The 20,403-nt window shown below is 46.4% G+C and overlaps 1 protein-coding gene across 1 annotated transcript; it reads left to right on the forward strand.

Annotated features, from left to right (window-relative positions):
* Positions 1-1,806: 1,806 nt before the first annotated feature.
* LOC119378625 (carboxypeptidase B) lies at positions 1,807-19,184 on the forward strand. The gene is made up of 11 exons (XM_037647699.1): positions 1,807-2,004; positions 2,666-2,741; positions 4,635-4,771; positions 8,863-8,971; positions 10,276-10,374; positions 13,336-13,434; positions 14,952-15,062; positions 15,784-15,883; positions 17,139-17,341; positions 18,224-18,308; positions 18,998-19,184. Exons 1-11 carry the CDS (start codon positions 1,892-1,894, stop codon positions 19,162-19,164), a joined length of 1,299 nt encoding a protein of 432 aa, XP_037503627.1. The 5' UTR covers positions 1,807-1,891; the 3' UTR covers positions 19,165-19,184.
* Positions 19,185-20,403: the final 1,219 nt, after the last annotated feature.

Consider the following 20,403-nt stretch of genomic DNA (forward strand, 5'->3'; position numbering starts at 1 on the left):
CGCAGCGCCGCCCCCCCCCCCCTCCCTACTAAGTCAATGTATGGGGCAGACCTTGCACCCCTCCCCTCTCTTATGTGACTAGGCACCCCCCCCCCCCCCTTTGCGCACGCCTATGGTAGTGGGGAACTACCATTAATTTTGACCACACCTGGGGTTCTTTAACGTTCTTGCATTTCGATGCGAAAACTAGAAGCAGCGCGAAAACAACGACGACAAAAATAGGAACACACACAACAGGACTAGCGCTGAATCAGCGCTAGTCCTGTTGTGTGTGTTCCTATTTTTGTCGTCGTTGTTTTCGCGCTGCTTCTAGTTTTCGCATCATGAACCGACTCGCCCAAACCTACAAGTTGTTGCATTTCGAGTGCGACTGCTATTAACTTACTTTTTCTGTCATTCCTTAAGATTTTTCACAAAAATGCGTTTCCCACGCCGCCCGATTCCATGCCGATCCCCCAAAGTGGGTATGCGCCACGGTCATTAATGTCATCATCACGACCACATCAATAGCTGAGATGATACGGAGTTGCCGAGAGACGGTGGCGCAAGTCGCGACGCAGCAAGTCTGAGAGGACGCCTAAATATAGATGGGCTGTCCGCTGGCATCCGTGGTTCATCTTGTGTAGCCATGGCCGGGCTCCGAAAGGCGGCAAAGACACCAGTTTCGCCCGTGGAGCAAGCGCAAGGCTTCGTAAGCACCTCACTTTATCTATACTGACACCATTCCTCTCGTTTAGATAGCACGAAGCATTTCGTGTAACGTACTACTGATTTACTCTATCCCACCGGCACCATGCACTGCAACGAAGGCTATTTGCCGCGTCATCTAATTAGAAACTGAGGCAGGTTGCACGTCTCAGATAATGAAAAATGGTTCCTATATCTGATTTGCGTAGTTGCCCGGTGACACTGATGTGTATTCACCTGCTCTAAACAGTCTGCTGAGAAATTATACTACATGTTAAGTCTCTTTGTCAGCTTGCGGTATTATTGCAGTAGAGAGTACTGTATAATGGGAGCACCGTTCATCTATCCAGTAGTAACGACAAACAAAATCACGCCGCGCTGGGCAAACCAATTTGGAAGCTGTACGACATGGTTAATCCTATACTGGAGGCAAGGAAAATATACAGCGCCAGACAAAGGCCGAACGACGGAAACGACGCAACAATTCTTCGTTTTTTTTTTCCTTGCATGCATGGAAGATATCTACAAGCAAATTATTTTTGTCAGATAAGAGCAGTAGTGAGACTGAAATATAAAGGGGGCTTTCGTCAGTGTACATGTGAATCACGTATCACTCCTGAACAGCTTAATTACATGGACCAACGAATAATGAAGAAGGGTTGACCGCTTAATAGACATGAATTTCCTGACCATAATAACGATTTTTCTAATGATTAGGCCTAACGAAGAGCTTTGGAAGCAAGATGCTTGATGAGAGGACAAATCGCTCTCATAACTTACCTTATTCGCCATCACCCTGAACAGTGACCGTACTCAATACATCCCGAACACGACGCCATCTTTTGGCGCAGTGCTATGTATACGGCTATGGTGAAGTCGTTAAACTGTGCATTTCGCAGTGACAATTATTGCTCGTACCGTCGGTACTTCAATGTTTTGATAAATTTCCACACGAGATAGGCGGATCAGCGAACATGGGGATCCGCATAGAAAGTACGTGGCGAGAATCGACATCTGAATTTTCATGCACAGAGACAAGTGCAACGCGCAATAGCTTTGCACTGGTAGTAGCGCGGAGGATGCGAGTGTAGATGCACGCCCCGGTGTCTTGTTGCAGCCCCGCGGCGTCGCGGCTCTTCCGGAGTAGTGGTCTCTGGCGGGCTCAAGCAGCAGTGCCGTTCGGGGACGGCCGGCGGCTTGTCTCATGGCCGCGGCCGTGTCCACGAAGACCGCCTTGCTGCTGGCGTTCTTCTGCGCCCAATTATGCGGGCGCCTCCAGGGCACAGCGGATGCCGCCATCGACAACAACTTCTTCGGGTGAGCACTCGTCGCCTTGTCAAACACCGCCCCGGGCATCTCTAAATTGTAGTCCACCGGAGTCAACGTTCCGCGATTAGCTGCAGAAAATGTTGAGAAGCGTTTTGTTACGTAGGGGTGTAACCACTTCTTGCCTTTTGTAATGAGGAAGAAGAAAGCCGTTTTGACGACCACCCCGTCGCGATCGTAATGGTGTAACACGGTGGTGCGTTCAAGGCGCCGCCCTGAGTGACGCAAGACTGCAGCTCTATATAGCGTGACTAATGTCGCTTGACTAATGTAGCATGCATGATGCCTAGGAAATACATGCACTGACAGCGTTGGAATGTCGGTGGAATTGAACTACACAATCGAAATGTATGTTTTATGCGTTTTCGATAACATAGTCTAAGGAGGGAGTTGAATATGAGCCTTTCTTGAGGCTTCGAATTATCAAAATTGTTGCTTCGATTACTGTTATAGCTAAAAAATGCTAGCAAGCTATATTTTCTACAAAGTTTTGAAAGTCGCTAATGTTTCACTTCTCAAACACACACTGTATATGCGCGGATGAATATCGACTATTCTCACTATGCTACGTATTATTTCACTTGGGTCCTTTTCTCTTTTTTCTCTCCATGCAATATACACGTTGATGCTGACGGCGCTACCTTGACTGCAGGCACCACCTATTGTCGGTGAGAATTGAGAGCCAAGCACACCTGAAGACACTGCTCGACGTGAAAGATAACCTCGACGTAAGGGCCGTATCATTGCTCAGCATTGCTGGTACAGAGATTGGGCGCTTTCTTCTCCTGTTTCGGGACTACCAAGCTGCCGACACAAATGCGTAACAAAGAAGCAAAAAGCAATAGCAACTGGGCCCGGTATAATGCAACGATCCTTTTCTCCATGCTTCTCTAGTCACTGCTCTGGACCGGCAGTTACCTTTGAAAACGCAGACTAGGCGCCACTCGGCGTCGGAGCGAGAATGATTGGTAGTGTGGCTGTCACGTGTTTCCGACCTTGCAGTCCGCTACTTTCATTAAGTAAGGAAAAAAAATAGAAAACAGGAGAAAGCCTACGTAACAAAGCCGAGAATATTGAGCCCGACACGTGACTATGCCGCGGTCTGCCGCGCACTCTCTTCCGGATAGACAACGGTTGCGTCGGCAATTCGCGGCTGCCGCACTCGCACGACTCAAGTCTCGCAATATTATTGATAGGGAACGTGCAAGTAGTGGTTGCCAAAGGCCGGAATCAGCGCGTTGATTAAAACACAGCGGGAACAAAGCACACTGGGCTGAGAGAGGACAGACGAGGAGGGATAGCCACACGGATCGAAGGCTTGGCTGCGTGACCAAATGCTCGCTGCTAAATTATGTTATTTCTGAATGGCAATTGTAATGGAGCCTGAGCCTGCATTAATTTAGAACCCGAATCGGTGTTTGATCATTTACAAAGTCATAACATCACCAAAGCGTATAGGCTTGCATCACCTTGCAGAAGAATGGACCAATGGTGCAGTAAAGCTGTTTCTTTCAAGCAGTTGCATTAAACATTTTAGTTTCTTGGACCTTATTTCGTGCCAAGTTAAACTCAGCTTCACATTTACTTATTCCAGGACACCGGCAAAAGGTGCATATAACACTTGAGTAGCGTCGTAATTAATCCACACGTATTAAAAATGTACGCGAACAACCGACATTATATGCCCCCATTTTCCCCTAAATGTATAACGTGGACCCGCACGTTCAGAATGCTCCGAGTACAGTAAAGAAACGTTGTACCTTGGTATTACGCCTGAGAATTGCGAGCATGTGCGAGTTGTCTGAATCATTAATTTAACCCAGAAGCATTGAACTTCCGCCACACATTCCCCCTTATATACACCTGACCTTTCTGAACATTCATTCAACTCTATACGTATACATATGGGGTTCGTAAAATACGGTTCCAAATCCTTCCTCCCCCCCCCCCCCCCCCCCCCGAGTGTCTTTGTATCAGTAATCTTGTACAAAGGCTATAATTAATCTACGCAGTTTAAACTCTGATCGTGCATCACCCGCACCATGGCCCCAATCTAAATGCAGATTGAATCTTGAGGCTGCGTTAGTTCTCCCAAGATAACGGGCAAAAAGGCGCTTCGTGTTAATGACTTTAATGAGTAAGAAAATGAAGATCTAAGAATTATATTTTACAGTTCATGAATCATCTAAACTCTTCGAGCTTTCACTTCCAATTCTCTGGAGATTTATATAAAACTGCTGCCTCGCTCGGTTAAGGACACCAGTAACGCTTTTGTAAGTGTTTCGTATAACATCTCTAAGCAGGTAGAAAACAGGAGGTTTAGTAATTTTCATTTATCTTTTAATTAACCTACACGCTTCAGCCTGCACGCACGCGTAACTTGCACCCCTAAGAAGCTCCTTTCTTTATAACGTTTTTGAGCGCATCTAGTAGCAGCGAAAAGTTTTGTATTAGTCAATGTGCTAATGCTACGCGAGCTTTTTGTGCCACCGATGTAGTTTGCTAGTGGAAAAAGAGTGCGTCGAAGGGTAAAAATTTTAACTTAAAGAACGTCGCGCATAGCTGCGTTCCTTTTGGTTATCAGTCCATGTGTCAGTAATATGTGTTTCCTCGGAATACAGCTAGACTTTTGGAGCCACGCCATTAGAGAGGGCCACACTGGACTGGTGAGAGTGCCCCCGGAGAGCATGAATGAAATCGTGGATGTTATGGAGTCTGCAGGTATACAGTACCACGTCAACTCGGACAATTTGCAAAGGTTCGTGACGTCATTTTTTGTACTATTATATGTCCTGTTTTTTTTTTGTATCTACAGGCCTTTCAAAGCTTGCAATTGTTTCAAAGATTTCTCTCCTACATACATTTTGCTGTATTATGCTGCTAGAATTAGCGACATGAAATGCTTACAATTTACATAATTTTGTAACTTCTCAATCGAATAAGGCAGAGTTGTTTGTTATGCTGCGCAAAATTAAAGGTACAAGTTCAGTACGGGCCAATCCGAATTACTGTGGGTAGTTATAATGACCAAATTTTAAACGTATAGCTGTTTTAAGTGCATGAAGAAGCGACAGGTGCGCATTTCGTTGCTTCCAGCGCATGTAAGTTCCCTCGTGCGATCCTGTTCCCAATTAGCCGCTTTCAGCTTTGCCGCCTTTTGTATAACGATGTAGTCGTTATTAATGCACAAGAAAGCGGTGGTGACTTCTGTCATTATAGAAGTTAATAGTCATGGCGCAAAAAATGACGTTATATGAAAAAACTGCCATCCATTTAACTCTATACACAACGCTACTACGAAGTGACGCGTGTCAGTAACCTCGAAAAGCAGGTGCCTAATGGCAATCAATTTAAAAACAAAACGAAAGCATCGCGTACCAGTTATTGTACTGCACCAGCAACCAGGCCCGTAGCCAGAAATTGCTTTTTTTTTGGGGGGGGGGGGGGGCACTTGCCAGTGGCGTAGCCAGGGGGTGGCACACCGGGCCCGTGCCCCCAGCGTAATTTCTTTTTGCCATGGCATACAGGGCCCAAAATAGCACTCGACCTCATCTGCCTGCCCGGCCCCCACTTCAGGTCAATGAGGTGCGCCCCCCCCCCCCCCCCCCCGAAAAAAATTTCAGCCTACGCCCCTGGCACTTGCTGAAGACCTTGACTATTTTCAAACACCTATTTCCTTACTTATTTTCGGTAAAACATCCCTATCCACGAGAATTTCGGGAGGGGGGGGGGTGCTAGGGCAACCCCCTGGCTACGGGCCTGCCAGCAGCTGAATGTGATGAACCCCACCCGTAATGTTTTGAGATTATCCCAGGAGATCATCCCCCTCCCTGTTCCGTGGTACTTCGGGAAAGCGTTGTGATATCGCTATTCTTGCCAAATGTATACATACCTTTGCTTACTACTGGGGTCTATCAGATCCTATCCCGTGAACTGAAGGAACATGCGGGTTTCATGTGGCAACAGAGAAACAGTGCCCGCAGCCCCACTGATTTTTTGCGAAAAAGCAGGCCATGCAAATCATGTCGACCGGAGTCGTCGCTCGTGCGCTGCGACCATGCATGCTTAGCAAACGCGTGCCGATCGGTTCAATACCTGGTGCACCTGCTGGAATATATAACTTTCTTTGCGCTTTGCCGTGCTCGAGAAAAGGCTTTTACAACGAACGAACACGGCCGTTCACAGTGATTCCACGCCTGCGCCAACTGCGCCAAAGTGCACCAAATTGTAGTTACTGCGCCATCCTGATAATATCGACGAAAATTGCGCCAAACTGCGCCAAAGTCTCGGGTTTGGGGGCGTCTATCACCGGCAATCGCACGGCCGGCGCGTCAGAACATGTGCAGCTTGATCTTATAGGGCTGCCAAAGTCACAACCACGGACCAAGAATTATTCCGCTGAATAAATAGCGCTCGCGCGTGCGTCCCGAATAAGCCTCGATGCCATGCACGGTGCCGATGCAGCTTCTGTTCTACAAGTCGGCTCGACAGCAAAACGCGCTCTCCGCAGAGGCTCGTGACGTCTAGGCCTCTCGGTAGCGAGAAAGTGCGACGGCGATTCATCGGCGGACGTCGTCTGTTCTAGAAACGCTGCTGATAGCTCGTTTCAAGCGTCGCACGGCACGTAAGGAAAGCAATGTTCAGTAATAACTACTACATGTGTGCTGCTAAAATGTCTGTCACTTCTGTTTCCGGACATCGCGGAATGAAATCTGGGATCGCTAGCAGTATATATATGGAACAATATCGAATTTTCCTTGCTTCGCGTTCATGGAAGAGGACGCGAACGCTGGAAACGCGTTCACACTTTTCCTCAGATATACTTTATCCATGGATCTTCATTCGGAAGAGCTTTTTCGTAATTGCTTATACCAGCACGTCCGAGTTTAATCACTCTGCGGTAAATACCCCCTAAATGGCCCTGCCCTTTTGAGCTCATGTGCTAGGGTTCCAATTCGAATTTTTGCTTGCTTTTTAAAAATGTCATCTCATTAATAAAAGCATATATCCTGGTCGGAGCAGCCGCAAATACGCAGCTGTCAGTAGCGGGCCCGTCGCTGACGGCCCACAGTGAAGCGGCTACCCCATGTTACACGTCCGCCTCTCGCTTTCGGGCGTCAATAGCTGACGGGTAAAAAAACTCAGTTTCGCTTAAGGGCGAAGCAATGAATGCGATACCAACAAATTGTATTGTTAAACGAAGTAAGGCTTGCAGCTAACTCTTTTGGATTCGATCTCGCTTAACTCAACAAAACACTGGTTTAAGGGAATATGGCCGCTCCAGGAACCCAAGCGTTTTCTTGCTCTGAGTTCTCTAAACACGAAGTAAGCGTTGAGAGCACAGCAAGTTTACGAGCCGTCTCCTGATGCCTCGAGATGGCGCGCGCGCAAGCGACTGCGCCCTTCGAACGATGCGGTACCCTCCCCCCCCCCTCCCACGCTCCCCTGGCGTCCTTTCATGCTCCTTACGAAAGACGGGCGGGGCGTTTCCTCTCTGTTTGATGAGCAATCGACGGCAGGCCCGCACGCGGGAAGATGTTGTCTCATGCGCTGTCCGTGCGACGGACAGACGGCCGGCTAGCTTAATCTCCGCTTCAGCCGCGTTCGTTGTCAACGCTCGCGGCTAGAATGCGCGTGGTGATGTTATTAATTTGGTCTTTATACAGAAAATTACAGCAATGGCGACGGCAAAAATCCGCGGAGAGCGTCCATATAATTGTTATCACAATAAACATTAAAAAAAGTTGAGGAGCCATTTCACTCTGTGAAGTGGATGATAAGCGAAGCTGTTTCGCGCATGGCAAGGAGGTGACATGGTGGAGGACAGTTTGGTATGTAAGGCCAGGTTGTTAACGTTCAATACGCAATATTAATGCGAAAGCATCAGATGCTTTATCAAACACGAAAATTGACCGTCGGCGGCGTCAATCGATTGATGCAAAAAATAATCATGTGATGGCGTCATCATCACGTCATAGATCGTCAAAACTTGTGACGTCACCATGGCGTCATATATCGTGATGTCACGTGATGACGCCATCACGATATCGTCGCTTTACACTGCTTCCGTAATCGGTTCGCCGATCACGGAGCTAGCACAAAACCAGGTGAGGTGCAGAAAGCTTGCAGAGAAGGAGGGGGAGGATCAACCCGTCGATCGAGAAGAAAAAGAACCTGGCTTTCGCCTTGGAGTTTTCTTAGGGGAATGCATTAGGGACAGTGTGGCTCTTTGGCATTGAGGCACTGCTGTACATCACGGCGTTTGTCTACAATGTCTGCTGATAACCACATAGATGTATTTAGAGTGTTATTTCATAAAGTACAATGTTATTGATCTGGTATTCTGTTTATTTGCTAGTGTCGAAAATAATCGCCGAAGAGGTTAATTCAGAACACTCAACTGCATGAGCCCTTATTTTTTCATTAGCGAGTGAAGCATGGAGTTCTCCTGAGATGATTTTTTCCATGAGATTTGCAATGAATCGAAATATTTCTAGCCTTCATAAGAGCCCCATAGTAATATTCCGGTGCTTGAATGTTATTGCAATATGCTTCTGTAGTGCACTCCAGGATGTAAAATTCGCTGCTCCAGAGTGCTCCCAGATGCAAAATTATCTGCTCCAAAGTGCTCCAAAACGAAAATTTTGCTGCTCCAAAGTGCTCCAAAACGGAAATTTTGCTGCTCCAAAAATTGCTCCAAATCAGAAGTCCTCGGTAGCATCACTGCGTTCATGACTGTTGTTTGTAGTAGTAATGAGTTCTTCACTACCTGCTGCCAGTGATTCGCTGCAGGGCCGTATACCCCTCAGGCGAATTACCAGAGTATACAGACCCGTATTTCTTTCGCAGCCTGGTGAACGAAGAGAAGCGCCTTATCGCCCCCGACGACGCGAGTGCCACCAAGGGAGAAACAGCTTCTGACCTTCTCGACTACTCCCTCTATTACAGCTATAATTCTGTGAGTCGGCAACGGCCGTACGGCTGTACATTTCGCGTGCGAGTGGCGCGGCTTAAAAACGCGCATAATTTTCGTACCCAAGCAGCGCCGGCTATTTTTTTTTCTCGAAAAGCCAGCAGAAAGGACACCGCAAGCACCGCTCGCGTTTTTACGCAATGTCTGTGACCATGGCGCTCAGCCGCGCAACGCCACTGATCTATGCATCTCCGGTGCCGCGACGCGTTTAGAAGTGAGCTGTAGACCAACGGACTAAGCAGTCTGCTATGTATGCTTAGCCACGCGTGCATCTATGCATCTGCTTCCACGTCTTACACATGAGCCACATGTCCGCGTCCACGTTCTAGACTGACGCAAATGCGTATACATGGCGATATTATCCGGTCATCTACGATATTTAGATCTGTGTTACCGCGCGCATTCAGTGCTTGCACGTGAGCCGCTTTAACTGGAAGAGTTAACAGTACAATGAATGTTATAAATGATATTCTGGAAAGAGTTGACCGATCTCATCTGTTCTCTTCTGATACGCAATTATACGAATGAAATGTCCCGTTATATAAATGAACCTAGGTCCCGTTATTTAAAAATACGGTTTCCATTTGAGATTTCGGCGCAGCTGGGCAGTGTGTCCTAGACCAACGTTCCTTTTTTTGTTCGCCTGGTAAGCATTACTACGGCCGGTATAGTCACGTATGTTGCCATGTAGGAACGCAATAAAAAAAGGTGTCGAACCTTTAGATGCCTTATTCCACTCAAGATACAACTTGTATGCGCGTTGCTGTCTCCGAAACTGGAAGCACGGGACACCAACCATTATGTCGCCATTGTCGTTCTGCTTCGACGAGAGCAATATTTCCGTTAGCACGAGTTAGTGTTCACTCTCCGAAAAGTGCTATATGCGACAGCACTTAAACCCCGGCGCAGCATTTGACCTGTCTTACAGCATGTTAAGTGCGCGTCAGAGGAACAGACGCACCTGTTTTATTAATTGTACATATTGACCGGACTTCAAGTGGGATTAAATAAACAAACTTCTACAAAGCATCGTTCTCATACAGCAGCTGAACTATGAACAACCAACGTGGTTCGTCAAAAAATTCATGTATATATTCCGGTGCGGGCGCTAGAATGCAAGTATGCGTTTTAGAGCGATGTGATTTAGTCGTTCATTTGTAGAACGTATATTCATGTACTTTCTCACCATTTCTAGTTAAAAGCTATAGGTTTGTCTAGGATGTTGTTTTGCTGTTTCTTCGCTGATAATGGTACCTTGCTTTTGTAAATGCTTTCGTTGTTTCTGTCAGGTGACGAAGGCGTTGCTGGGATTTGCGAAAGTCCACAGCTTTCTCGAAACGCAAGTAATCGGGCAAACTCACGATGACAACGACATCATCGCCGTGAAGGTAGGCGCTTTTTGAAGATCTCAGAGAGCTTTTGTTGATCCCCGCGAAGTTCAGACCCTTAGCCAGAATTTTTTTTCGGAGGAGGGGGCACTTGTTGAAAGCCTTGACTATTTGAGAAAAACGCTCATTTTCAATATTTGTTTTCGATAAAATACCATGTCTCATCAAAATTTCGAGGGGGGGGGGGATAGCTCCCCCTTCCCCTTCCACCCTCCACCCTGGCTACGCGCCTGACGCGAACGTAACTAAATATGAGCGCAATATGTTGGTTGTGGACATGTCGAAATAGCCGAAGCCCCGGTTTTATATGTGTAAAAAAATACTGTTGTCGATGTTTATTCTGTGATTTTAAGGCAAAAGCCTTAGATGCCTCATCAAACGCGAAAATTGACCGGCGTCCCGCGTCAGCGTCCCCCGTCGGCGGCGTCAACACGAGCAATGCAAAAATAATCATGACGTGATGACGTCATCATATGAAGTCAGCGTGACGTCACAGATCGCTAAAATTTGTGACATCGGGATGACGTCACTGTGACGTCACATGGTGACGTGATCACATGACATCATTGCTTGGCCAAAGGTGGGCCGATCCCGGAGGCAGTGCAGAAAGCGTACACTAGCTGCCTCCAATCCTGGAGGCATTGTAAAACCACGTTAGTCGCAGAAAGCTTTCGCATGGGGCGCTGGAAGTTCAGTACATCGACTTGGAAGGAAAAGAAGATGGTTTTCGCCTTCGAATCGACTGAGGGGGATGCATAAGGGCCCTGGGAGTTTTAACTTGTTTCTAGACGTTTCGGGGATCTCCACCGCAAACACAAACGTATGTCGAAAATGCGGCAGTGTTATTTGGACTCCTGCAATTTGAACGTCTGACGGAGCAAAACACTCTGAATACTGGACGCAGAACAAGAGGTCACATAATGCTACGCTGAATATCAACTGAAAGGTTTACTGTAACCCTTGGTTGCTGCCAAGTATAATCGAGCCGCTGACGACTCCTGTTGATAGGATGAGTATATGAACATCAGTATAATATGCGTGAATTACCTTCAGACCTCATCCTCCAGCAACACAACGGTCCTCACTTCGTTCGTACTCGTGACGTTTTCTTGGTAGTGTGTAAGAGAGCAGTTTGCCGCTGCTTTCTCCCTCGCGGTGTCACAGCCACTGAAGCAACGCCTGCCGAGTTCCTGTTTCACAGATTCACAACGCTATTCTTTCGAAAAAGCACGTTTGGTCGCCTTCGGTAATGCTAAGTCGAGCGTCAGGAATGGCTAGAATTTTCTCTTACGAACAATTCAAGCGCAAAATGTTTTTCTGAATATATAGACCCTGTTCGGCCGATATTACCTATCTTGACCTGGTGCCAGTACTGCCAGCGCCGCTGCCTGCTGAAGTTAAGATATCATTTATTCCGCATTGTCCCGAAGTCTGTCCAACAACGGTGGCCCCGTGATTAGGTGCACTGTACACTTGGCGTAGCTCCTGTATGAGCGGGACGCAAGCTTTTCCATCGCGTCGCGATTGGATATCAGCGAAAGAGCCCCAAAGGTCACGAGCTTGGTAGTAGCCAAACTTCTGCACCAGGGAGGCCAATTCCATAACCCTTTTAGAAGGGTGAGATAAAATAGGAACAAGACAAACAGCTGTAAATCACTCGTATCCCGAGGCATAAAGACTCCATTAACCGGAAAGCGACTTATAATGTATCACTGAGCGTTTTCGACGCAAGGCATGCTGACACGGCGGTTCACTACGAAGAGTGTACCTAAAAGTTTCCCTCTTACGTTTCTCACAATAAATCCAACATGACGAGCGGAACTTTGAACTTTCTTTTTGTAGACTACGTTGGGAAACCTCATTTGTGAATTTAGACCGCAACTCAGCGCAGGAAACTCTAGACAGACAGAGGAAGGAACACATACCACAATGCGGCGTGCGTTCTTACCACACTCAATCATCGTCTTCTGCGTTGTTTTATTACCAAAAGGCATGCTGAACTAACTACATTCCAGTGTCTTCGCTTCTTCTGTAAAAATGTGAACTTTTTTTCTTATGTTCTTCGAGCCATGCTCATTATATCTTTTGCTAGAATGTTTTACAAAAAAAAAAACATGCGGCACATTGTATCATATATATATATATATATATATATATATATATATATATATATATATATATATATATATATATATATATATGGGACGTTAATTGTACTGCTTTATCTGTATTGTAGTAATTACGACATAAATGTGAAGAAAGTAAATTGGACGAAAAGACAACTTGCCGCCGGCAGGGACCGAACCTGCAACCTTCGGGTAACGCGCCCGATGCTCTGCCAATTGAGCTTCGGCGGCTGTCACGTGTTACGTGACGCCAGCTGGCAGAAAAATCAGTGTTCCACACTCGCCGTCATGGCTACGAGCGGCGCTTACTAACGCTCCCAGGTTTGCATGCACATAAATACCCGATAGAGTGGACGGGGTATGACCGCCGCCGTAGCTGAAATGGTAGCTCAATCGGCGCGTTATCCGAAGGTTGCAGATTCGGTCCCTGCCGGCGGCAAGTTGTCTTTTCGTCTACTTTACTTTCTTCACATTCACATCGTAATTACTACAATACAGTTGAATCGTAATTACTACAATACGGGCGAAGGTTAATCGCGGCGCCCTCCCTCCCTATTAAGTCAATGTATGGGGCAGACTTATATATATATATATATATATATATATATATATATATATATATATATATATATATATATGTATATATATATATATATATATATATATATATATATACATATATATATATATATATATATATATATATATATATATATATATATATATATATATATATATGTATATATATATATATATATATATATATATATATATATATACATTATGGCCAAACCGCTTACTCTGTTTTCTTTTTTCCTATTTTTTCTATTTAAAGGTAGCCAGCGAAAGTGAGCTTCCCATTGTTCTCATCGACTGCGGTATTCATGCCAGGGAGTGGATCACCATCTCCGCTTGCATGTACATCATCAACGAGGCGAGTGCGCTGCTCTCTGGTGGTCGGATCTGTTTGTTTTCTTGTGCGAAGTGGCGCAGCGTCCCCTCCGCAACCGAGGTCTTTGAGCCGTGACGTCTGGCGGGAAGGTCGGCACTTTAATGCTTTTCACTGGAGGACGTGGGCAAAGCTTCTTGCGACCATCTCTTTTTCATAGTGCGGTTTTTAGCGACGGCTTCAGCATTAGTTAACTAGGTGACGTAACAATCAGACCGCGCTTGCCTTCTCTTTTGCTGTCGAGGTGGAAACAGCGTTATTAGGCTTCACAACTTCCGTTTCTTTTTCTCTGTCACTCGACACCCTTCTCGCAGAGACGAATGCACTGTCTGAGGACTCTGCAGTGGCTGCGGTGCTCGGCTGCTGATCCGAAAGTCGCGGGTTCGATCCCGGCCGCGGCCGTCGCGTTTGGGTGGAGGCGAAGTGCTAGAGGCTCGTGTACTGTGCGATGTCAGTGCACGTTAAGGAACGCGAAATGGTCGAAGTTTCCGGAGCCCTCCATTACGGCGTGCCTGGTAACCATATCGTGGTTCTGGCGCGCAAAGCCCTACAAATTATTATTGCTGTCTGTGGACTCCCCCGTGATAGAGGGCATTGGACTTTGTTCGAGCCGTTGTGAAACCCTTAAATATGTTGCAAAAGATTCTTTTTCCCAAGCACAAATCATTAATCCGATAAGTAACGAAGCTAATGCTCTAGGTAGCGATACCACTCGTGATTCGCCAAGACCGCCATGGGACACCAGCAGAAATCTGTCAAGACAATTGGGTGTGTAATATATATACATATATATATATATATATATATATATATATATATAATTCAAAAGAAAGTTCTGAAGGTCCGGTGCACATGTAGTTGAAGAAATGAAGGAGCACACTTACGAAAATTGCATATTTTTACTCATTTACGTTTCGGCCGTGGCACGGCCTTCGTCAGAATGAACCTGACGAAGGCCGTGCCACGGCCGAAACGTAAATGAGTAAAAATATGCAATTTTCGTAAGTGGGCTCCTTCATTTCTTCAACTATATATATATATATATATATCGCCCTCGCCCTGCCAATTGCTATAGCCTTTTCGTCAGCTCAATTGGTATAGCGACCGCCCCGGATGTTGTGCGTCGGTTGAGTTGGATCCCCGGACCAGGACGAATTTTACTTTCTGAGAAATACGTATTTCCTTGTAAATTTGTTCTACAAACGGGTGGATTCCATTTTTGCCTTTCACAATTTTCCCTTTCATTAGAAGAGTTCACTGAGGATGGCATTCCGAAGCATCCAGGTCCACGTAACAGGCACCACTCGCGCGCATCTTTTCATTTCCGCGTTTCGTTGCATTTAAATGAAACTTCGCTGAGGCAAGGAAAACGTGCAGCATTTCAAATCACGAAATCGAAGACCACTCTTGTTTTCGGTTACTCTTTAAACACAACGAATCCGTTTGTTATAGGAGAAGCTCTGAAAGGCTATCACCAGCCAAAAAATTCCCTTTGCTTGCAGCTTGTCAGTCGCCATCAGGAGCGAGCCACAGACGTCGCTGAGATATTCAACTACGAGTGGCGAGTGATCCCCTGCCTCAATCCTGACGGATACGAGTTCTCGAGGAAATCGGTCTGTAAACTTTGTCGATCGTAGAAGTGCCGCAAACATAATACAGTATTTTATAGCTGTCATTTTTTTTTAGCAAGTGCACTTAATGTTTGTGACATTTGATAAATTTTGGCTCACGTATCGAGTCTTGCCATGCAAATGTCATTGCGTGTTCCTTCGCATGTAGCAATAATCTTTGCTCGCACTTGCATGTGAGAACAGAATTACTCCCGGTGGGCTACAATCAACTATAGCTTACTACAGTATAATTAGATACGTTTGATTTAATGGCGCGAGAGCAAGCCACAAGGTAGTATAGTATAATTAAAGTTACAACTCGGTAGGAAAATTTCATGTCATAAAATTGTGAGACAGCTAGAGCTATCAAAGCTTAAGTGATACACAGTTATGAGACTTGAGTGTCACGTTGAATAGAAAAATTATGCCAAGCACGAGAGGCTGGTTAATTTTCTTCTGTCACCAGCCACGGTGGTCTAGTGGTTATGATGCTCGACTGCAGACGCGTAGGTCGCGGGATCGAATCCCGGCCGCGGCGGCCGCATTTTCGATGGAGGCGAAAATGCTTGAGGCGCGTGTATTTAGATTTAGCTGCGCATTAAAGAACCCCAGGTGGTCGAAATTTCCGGAGCCCTCCACTACAGCGTCTCTCACAATCATATCGTGGTTTTGGGACGTTAAACCTCAACAATTATATTATTATCAATTTTCTTCTGTCATGCAGAACAGGATGTGGAGGAAGAATCGCTCCGTTCAGTACTCGTCCAATGGCACGAAGTGTTACGGTACCGACCTCAACCGTAATTTCGATGTGTCGTTCTGCAGTAAGTTTTTAAAACATTGTTTTTTCTTCTGCACTTGCTCTTTTACTTTTTTTTCGTGGCTATGCTCAAGGGCAAAACGTGCGTGGATACGAAACGAAGGATAACATATCTTGAAAGCTATTTTGCTTCTTTTCTTGTGGTTATATAGACTCGTCTTGTCGATTAGCACCCGTTGCAATGCCTGCCGGAACAAAAAACGTAGTGCGCGCCATTCTGCTGTGTTCCGGCAAATAACGCATGTAATTCGGAGAACCTGTGTAATCAGAGTGCACCTGGAAATAGCCTGTAAATGTTGACCTTCATTAGAAGCAATTTCCCGCGCTTGCTTCCCAGCATGTAAGTGAAGTTATCGAGTGTCTCGTGTACATGAGTTATTAGTACTATACTTGTGATATATCGGTGATGTACAGCTGGCCAAATAGAAGTGGGAAAGTAGGCGCAGCGAAAATCCTCGCTATGGTTGTAACGAAGCAATGTGTGACAGGCGTGTAAATTTTGTTGACGCATGCAATGAACAAAATATAAGCAACAAAAGGTGCCGCCTAATATTTGAACGAACGGATATGCTGAGGCGATTTTTTCTCTTTATGCAGCCTTCCTTTTCTTTCTCCTTTTTTTTTTGTAAAGCAGGTTTGGGGGGGGGGGTATAATATACTGTGCGGGAATTTCATTCTGTGGTAATTACAAGGGCTATATACAGTGACAAATATTCTAAGTTCTTTGTAGACACTGCATGCAACCAGTTCTCGTTTTAAGCAACCACAATTGTACTGAATACACTGAAATGTATACTTCAGTCAGGGAGAACACGGAGGCGAACACGCAGAAAGTGCCGAACTATATACGAGGCGCTGGCAAATGCCGTAGTATCCCATGGCCGACTTCTTGGTGTTAACTGCACCGCGGTGGTACAATGGTTACAGTGCTCGGCTGCTGACCCGCAAGACGCGGGTTCGATCCCGGCCGCGGCGGTCGCATTTCGATGGAGGCGAAATGCTTGAGGCCCACGTACTTAGATTTAGATCTAAGCACGTGAAAGAACCCAGAGGTGGTCTACGTTTCCGGAGCACTCACGGCGTGTCTCATACTAATCATATCGTGGCTGTGGCCAATTATTATTATTATTACGATGTCTCTCGCGATTGTCCTCTACTCCCCTGCGAGGAAACGCTCCCGCTGGGCACAATAAAGCTGAGGTCAGTGTATTACACGTGCAGTTCTCGTCGCAGTGTATGCATTCATGCACGTTGTGCAGGCACGCCCGAGGAGGCGGATCCCTGCAAGGAGACCTTCTGTGGCAAGGCGCCCTTCTCGGAGCCGGAGTCGCACGCCTTCCGGGAATACGTGACTGAATTCCGCAACAGGATAGCCTTCTACTTCAGCTTCCACGCTTTCGGAGACCTCTGGCTTATCCCGTACAGCTTCCGCTCCGAGAGGCCGCCGGACTACGACGAACTGGTATGCGCACTGGCCGCGCACCTGTCCTTGCTGGCTGGCGTGGCCTCAGCGCCGTCGCACGAATGCGCCGAGCGAAAAAGACGCCGTGCTCGCTAACTGCTTTCATTTCGAGCCGACTAGAGCACACTGTCGGTAACCACGTGCGGACAGCCGACTGATGCGGTTCCCTAATGCAACTGTCCATGACTCGCCCCAATTACTTAAAAAAAAAAAAGATATATGTTCTCGTTGTTTGGCGGACAGTATATCTGTAGATGGATAGGATGAATAGGAGGTGACGTGAAATTACAGGAACCCAGCACGCAGATACACGCGAGGCAGGTTATATATGGTGTTTGTCCTCGGTCTTACGTATGCTTCGCATAAATATTTCGTGCGTTTAAAAAGAAATAAATTGAAATATTTGGTGACATGCCTGTTATTTTGCCTTTTTATGGAAAAGATAAAAAAATCGCGAGTTCTATCATAAACTGATCCATGAAGGTAATTGGAAGCGCAAAACACACATTTTGTGTGTTTTGCGCTTCCAAGTATCTTCATATATCAGTACAAACTCCCCCAACTTTCTGTTCTTCTAAATCATAAACTGCACGTGATATGCCTTGTTTTTAGACGTTAACCTTGCAGAGTAGTTACTGATCAGTTTAATTATGCAACTGTGTTGGACTTCAGTATTACTGGCGCAGTTTTTAGGCAATGATTGTCAGGGTTTATAGAGCGCATATGCAAATAATCTGTCTTCACTTGATTCAGTGTTGAAGCCTCGAGTTGATATACTACATGATTCTCGCGGGCCCAGTTTTACGTAATTTATTTTTATGATCTGGCGCCACACTGCACAACGATCCCAATTAAATCATACGTGTCCTCGTGTCCTCACAGATGGCGAGGGCAAATCGAGCAGTCTCGGCAATACAAGAGGTTAGCGGCACCCGCTACAAAACCGGATCCATATCTTCCTTACTTTGTGAGTATGCGATCATATGCCGTGCATTACTGAACAGTTAGCTTACCTAACGCGGCGTGACGATTTCCCGTGAGAAGTACAGATTCACAACAGAAGCCAATAAGCATAAAAAAAATCTGCCTTGATTAAAACGTGGTTGCCAACGTCGCACGTATAGTACCTACGTGCATGGATGTACTGTGCATGCGTTTAAGTTTTATAGATGTTTCTCGACACAATTTTTCGTATTAAGACTCATTCGAATGTTACGCAAAGCTCTTTTTAAGGGATAAATAAAGTATGCATATGTAGCTTTGTTCGCAACAAAGTGGCCGTGCTTTGCAAGTGCACATATAAGTTATGTGCACTTGCAAATTAGCCTTACCCGAGTCGATATGGCTCTTGACGAGCTCTGTGCCTTCTTGCATGAAATACAACTCCTAATAAATCATCATCACCCCTACCACCGCAACCACTTGAACTCCAAACTTCCTAAGAACATGTTTCATACAAAAAACTTCTGTTTGATTTCCCATCCATGTTACACTTTCCTAATGGCGTAATAGCCAGTTCACCTGTTATTTAGTTTATTTGAAAGACCCTCAGGAAGCTTTCACAAGACTTGAGGTGCACTTGCTTGACGCGGCGTCTACAACTTCGTTGTAGGTGACAGGAAAGTTTATTAACGACAGTTTTGTACGTATACGCAGACATCGCTCCGGGCACTGCGGTCGACTGGATGTACGTCAAGAAGGGTGTCCGAATGAGCTTCACCGTTGAGATTTCTTCGGAGAAGAACGGATTTTTCCTTAACCAAAGCAACGTCATCGACGTCCCGAAGCAAGCGTGGGTTGGCGTGGTGGCCGCCATTCAATAACAATAAAACAAATTTCAAGTTACTTTTGTGCCTGCGAAAAGCGCATACTGTACATTGTCACGATCTACTGCGTCGATGAGACATGGGGACAGGGGCGTAGCCAAGTGGGGGTTGGGGGGGTTCAACCCCCCCCCCCCCCCGAAATTTTTCAATTTTGCTTGCGTATATAGGCACGCACACATACAAACGCACGCACGAACATACATAAAGTATGGTTGAAACCCCCCCCCCCCCCCCCGAAAAAAATTTCTGGCTACGCCCCTGCATGGGGACATCGACCCTGCTGATAAACACTGTAAGTACAAGACATTATAACGATCAGTAGAAATGCAAAGTTTCTAAGGAAACTTTAACTGACCAGCCTCTAACCAGCTGTGGTCAGTGTGTTGATTGTTGTTGTGTTGTGTACGTTTGTGCGGATATCCGTTCTGTATACGCGATGTCTTCAATCATGCTGAGCTGGCATGCTCACTGTTACATTGTATATTGGCCTCGAGGCCCACCACTGGAAACGCCGGCGCCACCGTCGGCGTGACGTGCTTGGCAGGATCACGTGATCTCGGCGGCCGCGTCGGCTGCTTGTGGAGCGCTGCCGCGTGCTTTGAAAACGAGTTTCAAGTACCACATGCGCTGCGGTCTGTTCAAATACGGAAGTTTTCTCGCATTTTCTGCTCAGTTGAAACCATTTTAATAGAGTGGCTGCCTCCGAAGGCGACGAACATGGGGCTCTACCACTCGGTGCAGCATGCCGGGCTTACGCAACGGAGCCCAGTAACCGCGGGACAAGAAACTGCGTGAAGCATGGGTTGTAAAGCTAAGAACAGGCAGGTAGCCATCGGCTACGAGTCTTGTGTGCAACAAGCACTTCTGCGACGAAGACTTTCATTACTGCGTCGGGTTTGCGATGTTCGGTGAGTAGCAGACAGCGCGCACTGAGACGATGGCTCACGCGCGCTTCCCGCCGGCAATTGATGCTTATCTGCCACAGGATGGAAAAGGCGCTACCTTTTACCACGTGCGATACCATCTCAGAACCCTCCCGTGCGACCTCTTGATCTCCGGCCCCGTGCTCAGCATCCACAAAATCGGCTGCAGATGGGCAAGTCATTGTTTAGATACGTTGAATTAAAAAACGCAAGGATCCCTTATGCATTCGCCAAAGATGACTAGAAGGCGAAAGCCATCTTTTTGTCAGTCGATGTATTGATTCTCCCGCGCCCCCCCTCCAAAAGCGTTCTG

This window comes from Rhipicephalus sanguineus, chromosome 1 (genome assembly GCF_013339695.2).
Source record: "Rhipicephalus sanguineus isolate Rsan-2018 chromosome 1, BIME_Rsan_1.4, whole genome shotgun sequence".
Lineage (NCBI taxonomy): Eukaryota > Metazoa > Arthropoda > Arachnida > Ixodida > Ixodidae > Rhipicephalus > Rhipicephalus sanguineus.

What these genes read in the sequence shown, in the direction of transcription:
- LOC119378625 (XM_037647699.1), top strand. Translation starts at nt 1,892, where the DNA reads ATGGCCGCGGCCGTGTCCACGAAGACCGCCTTGCTGCTGGCGTTCTTC. An exon ending in ATCGACAACAACTTCTTCGG is followed by an intron (nt 2,005 to 2,665) that starts GTGAGCACTCGT and finishes CCTTGACTGCAG; the next exon opens with GCACCACCTATTGTCGGTGA. An exon ending in TCTATTACAGCTATAATTCT is followed by an intron (nt 8,972 to 10,275) that starts GTGAGTCGGCAA and finishes TGTTTCTGTCAG; the next exon opens with GTGACGAAGGCGTTGCTGGG.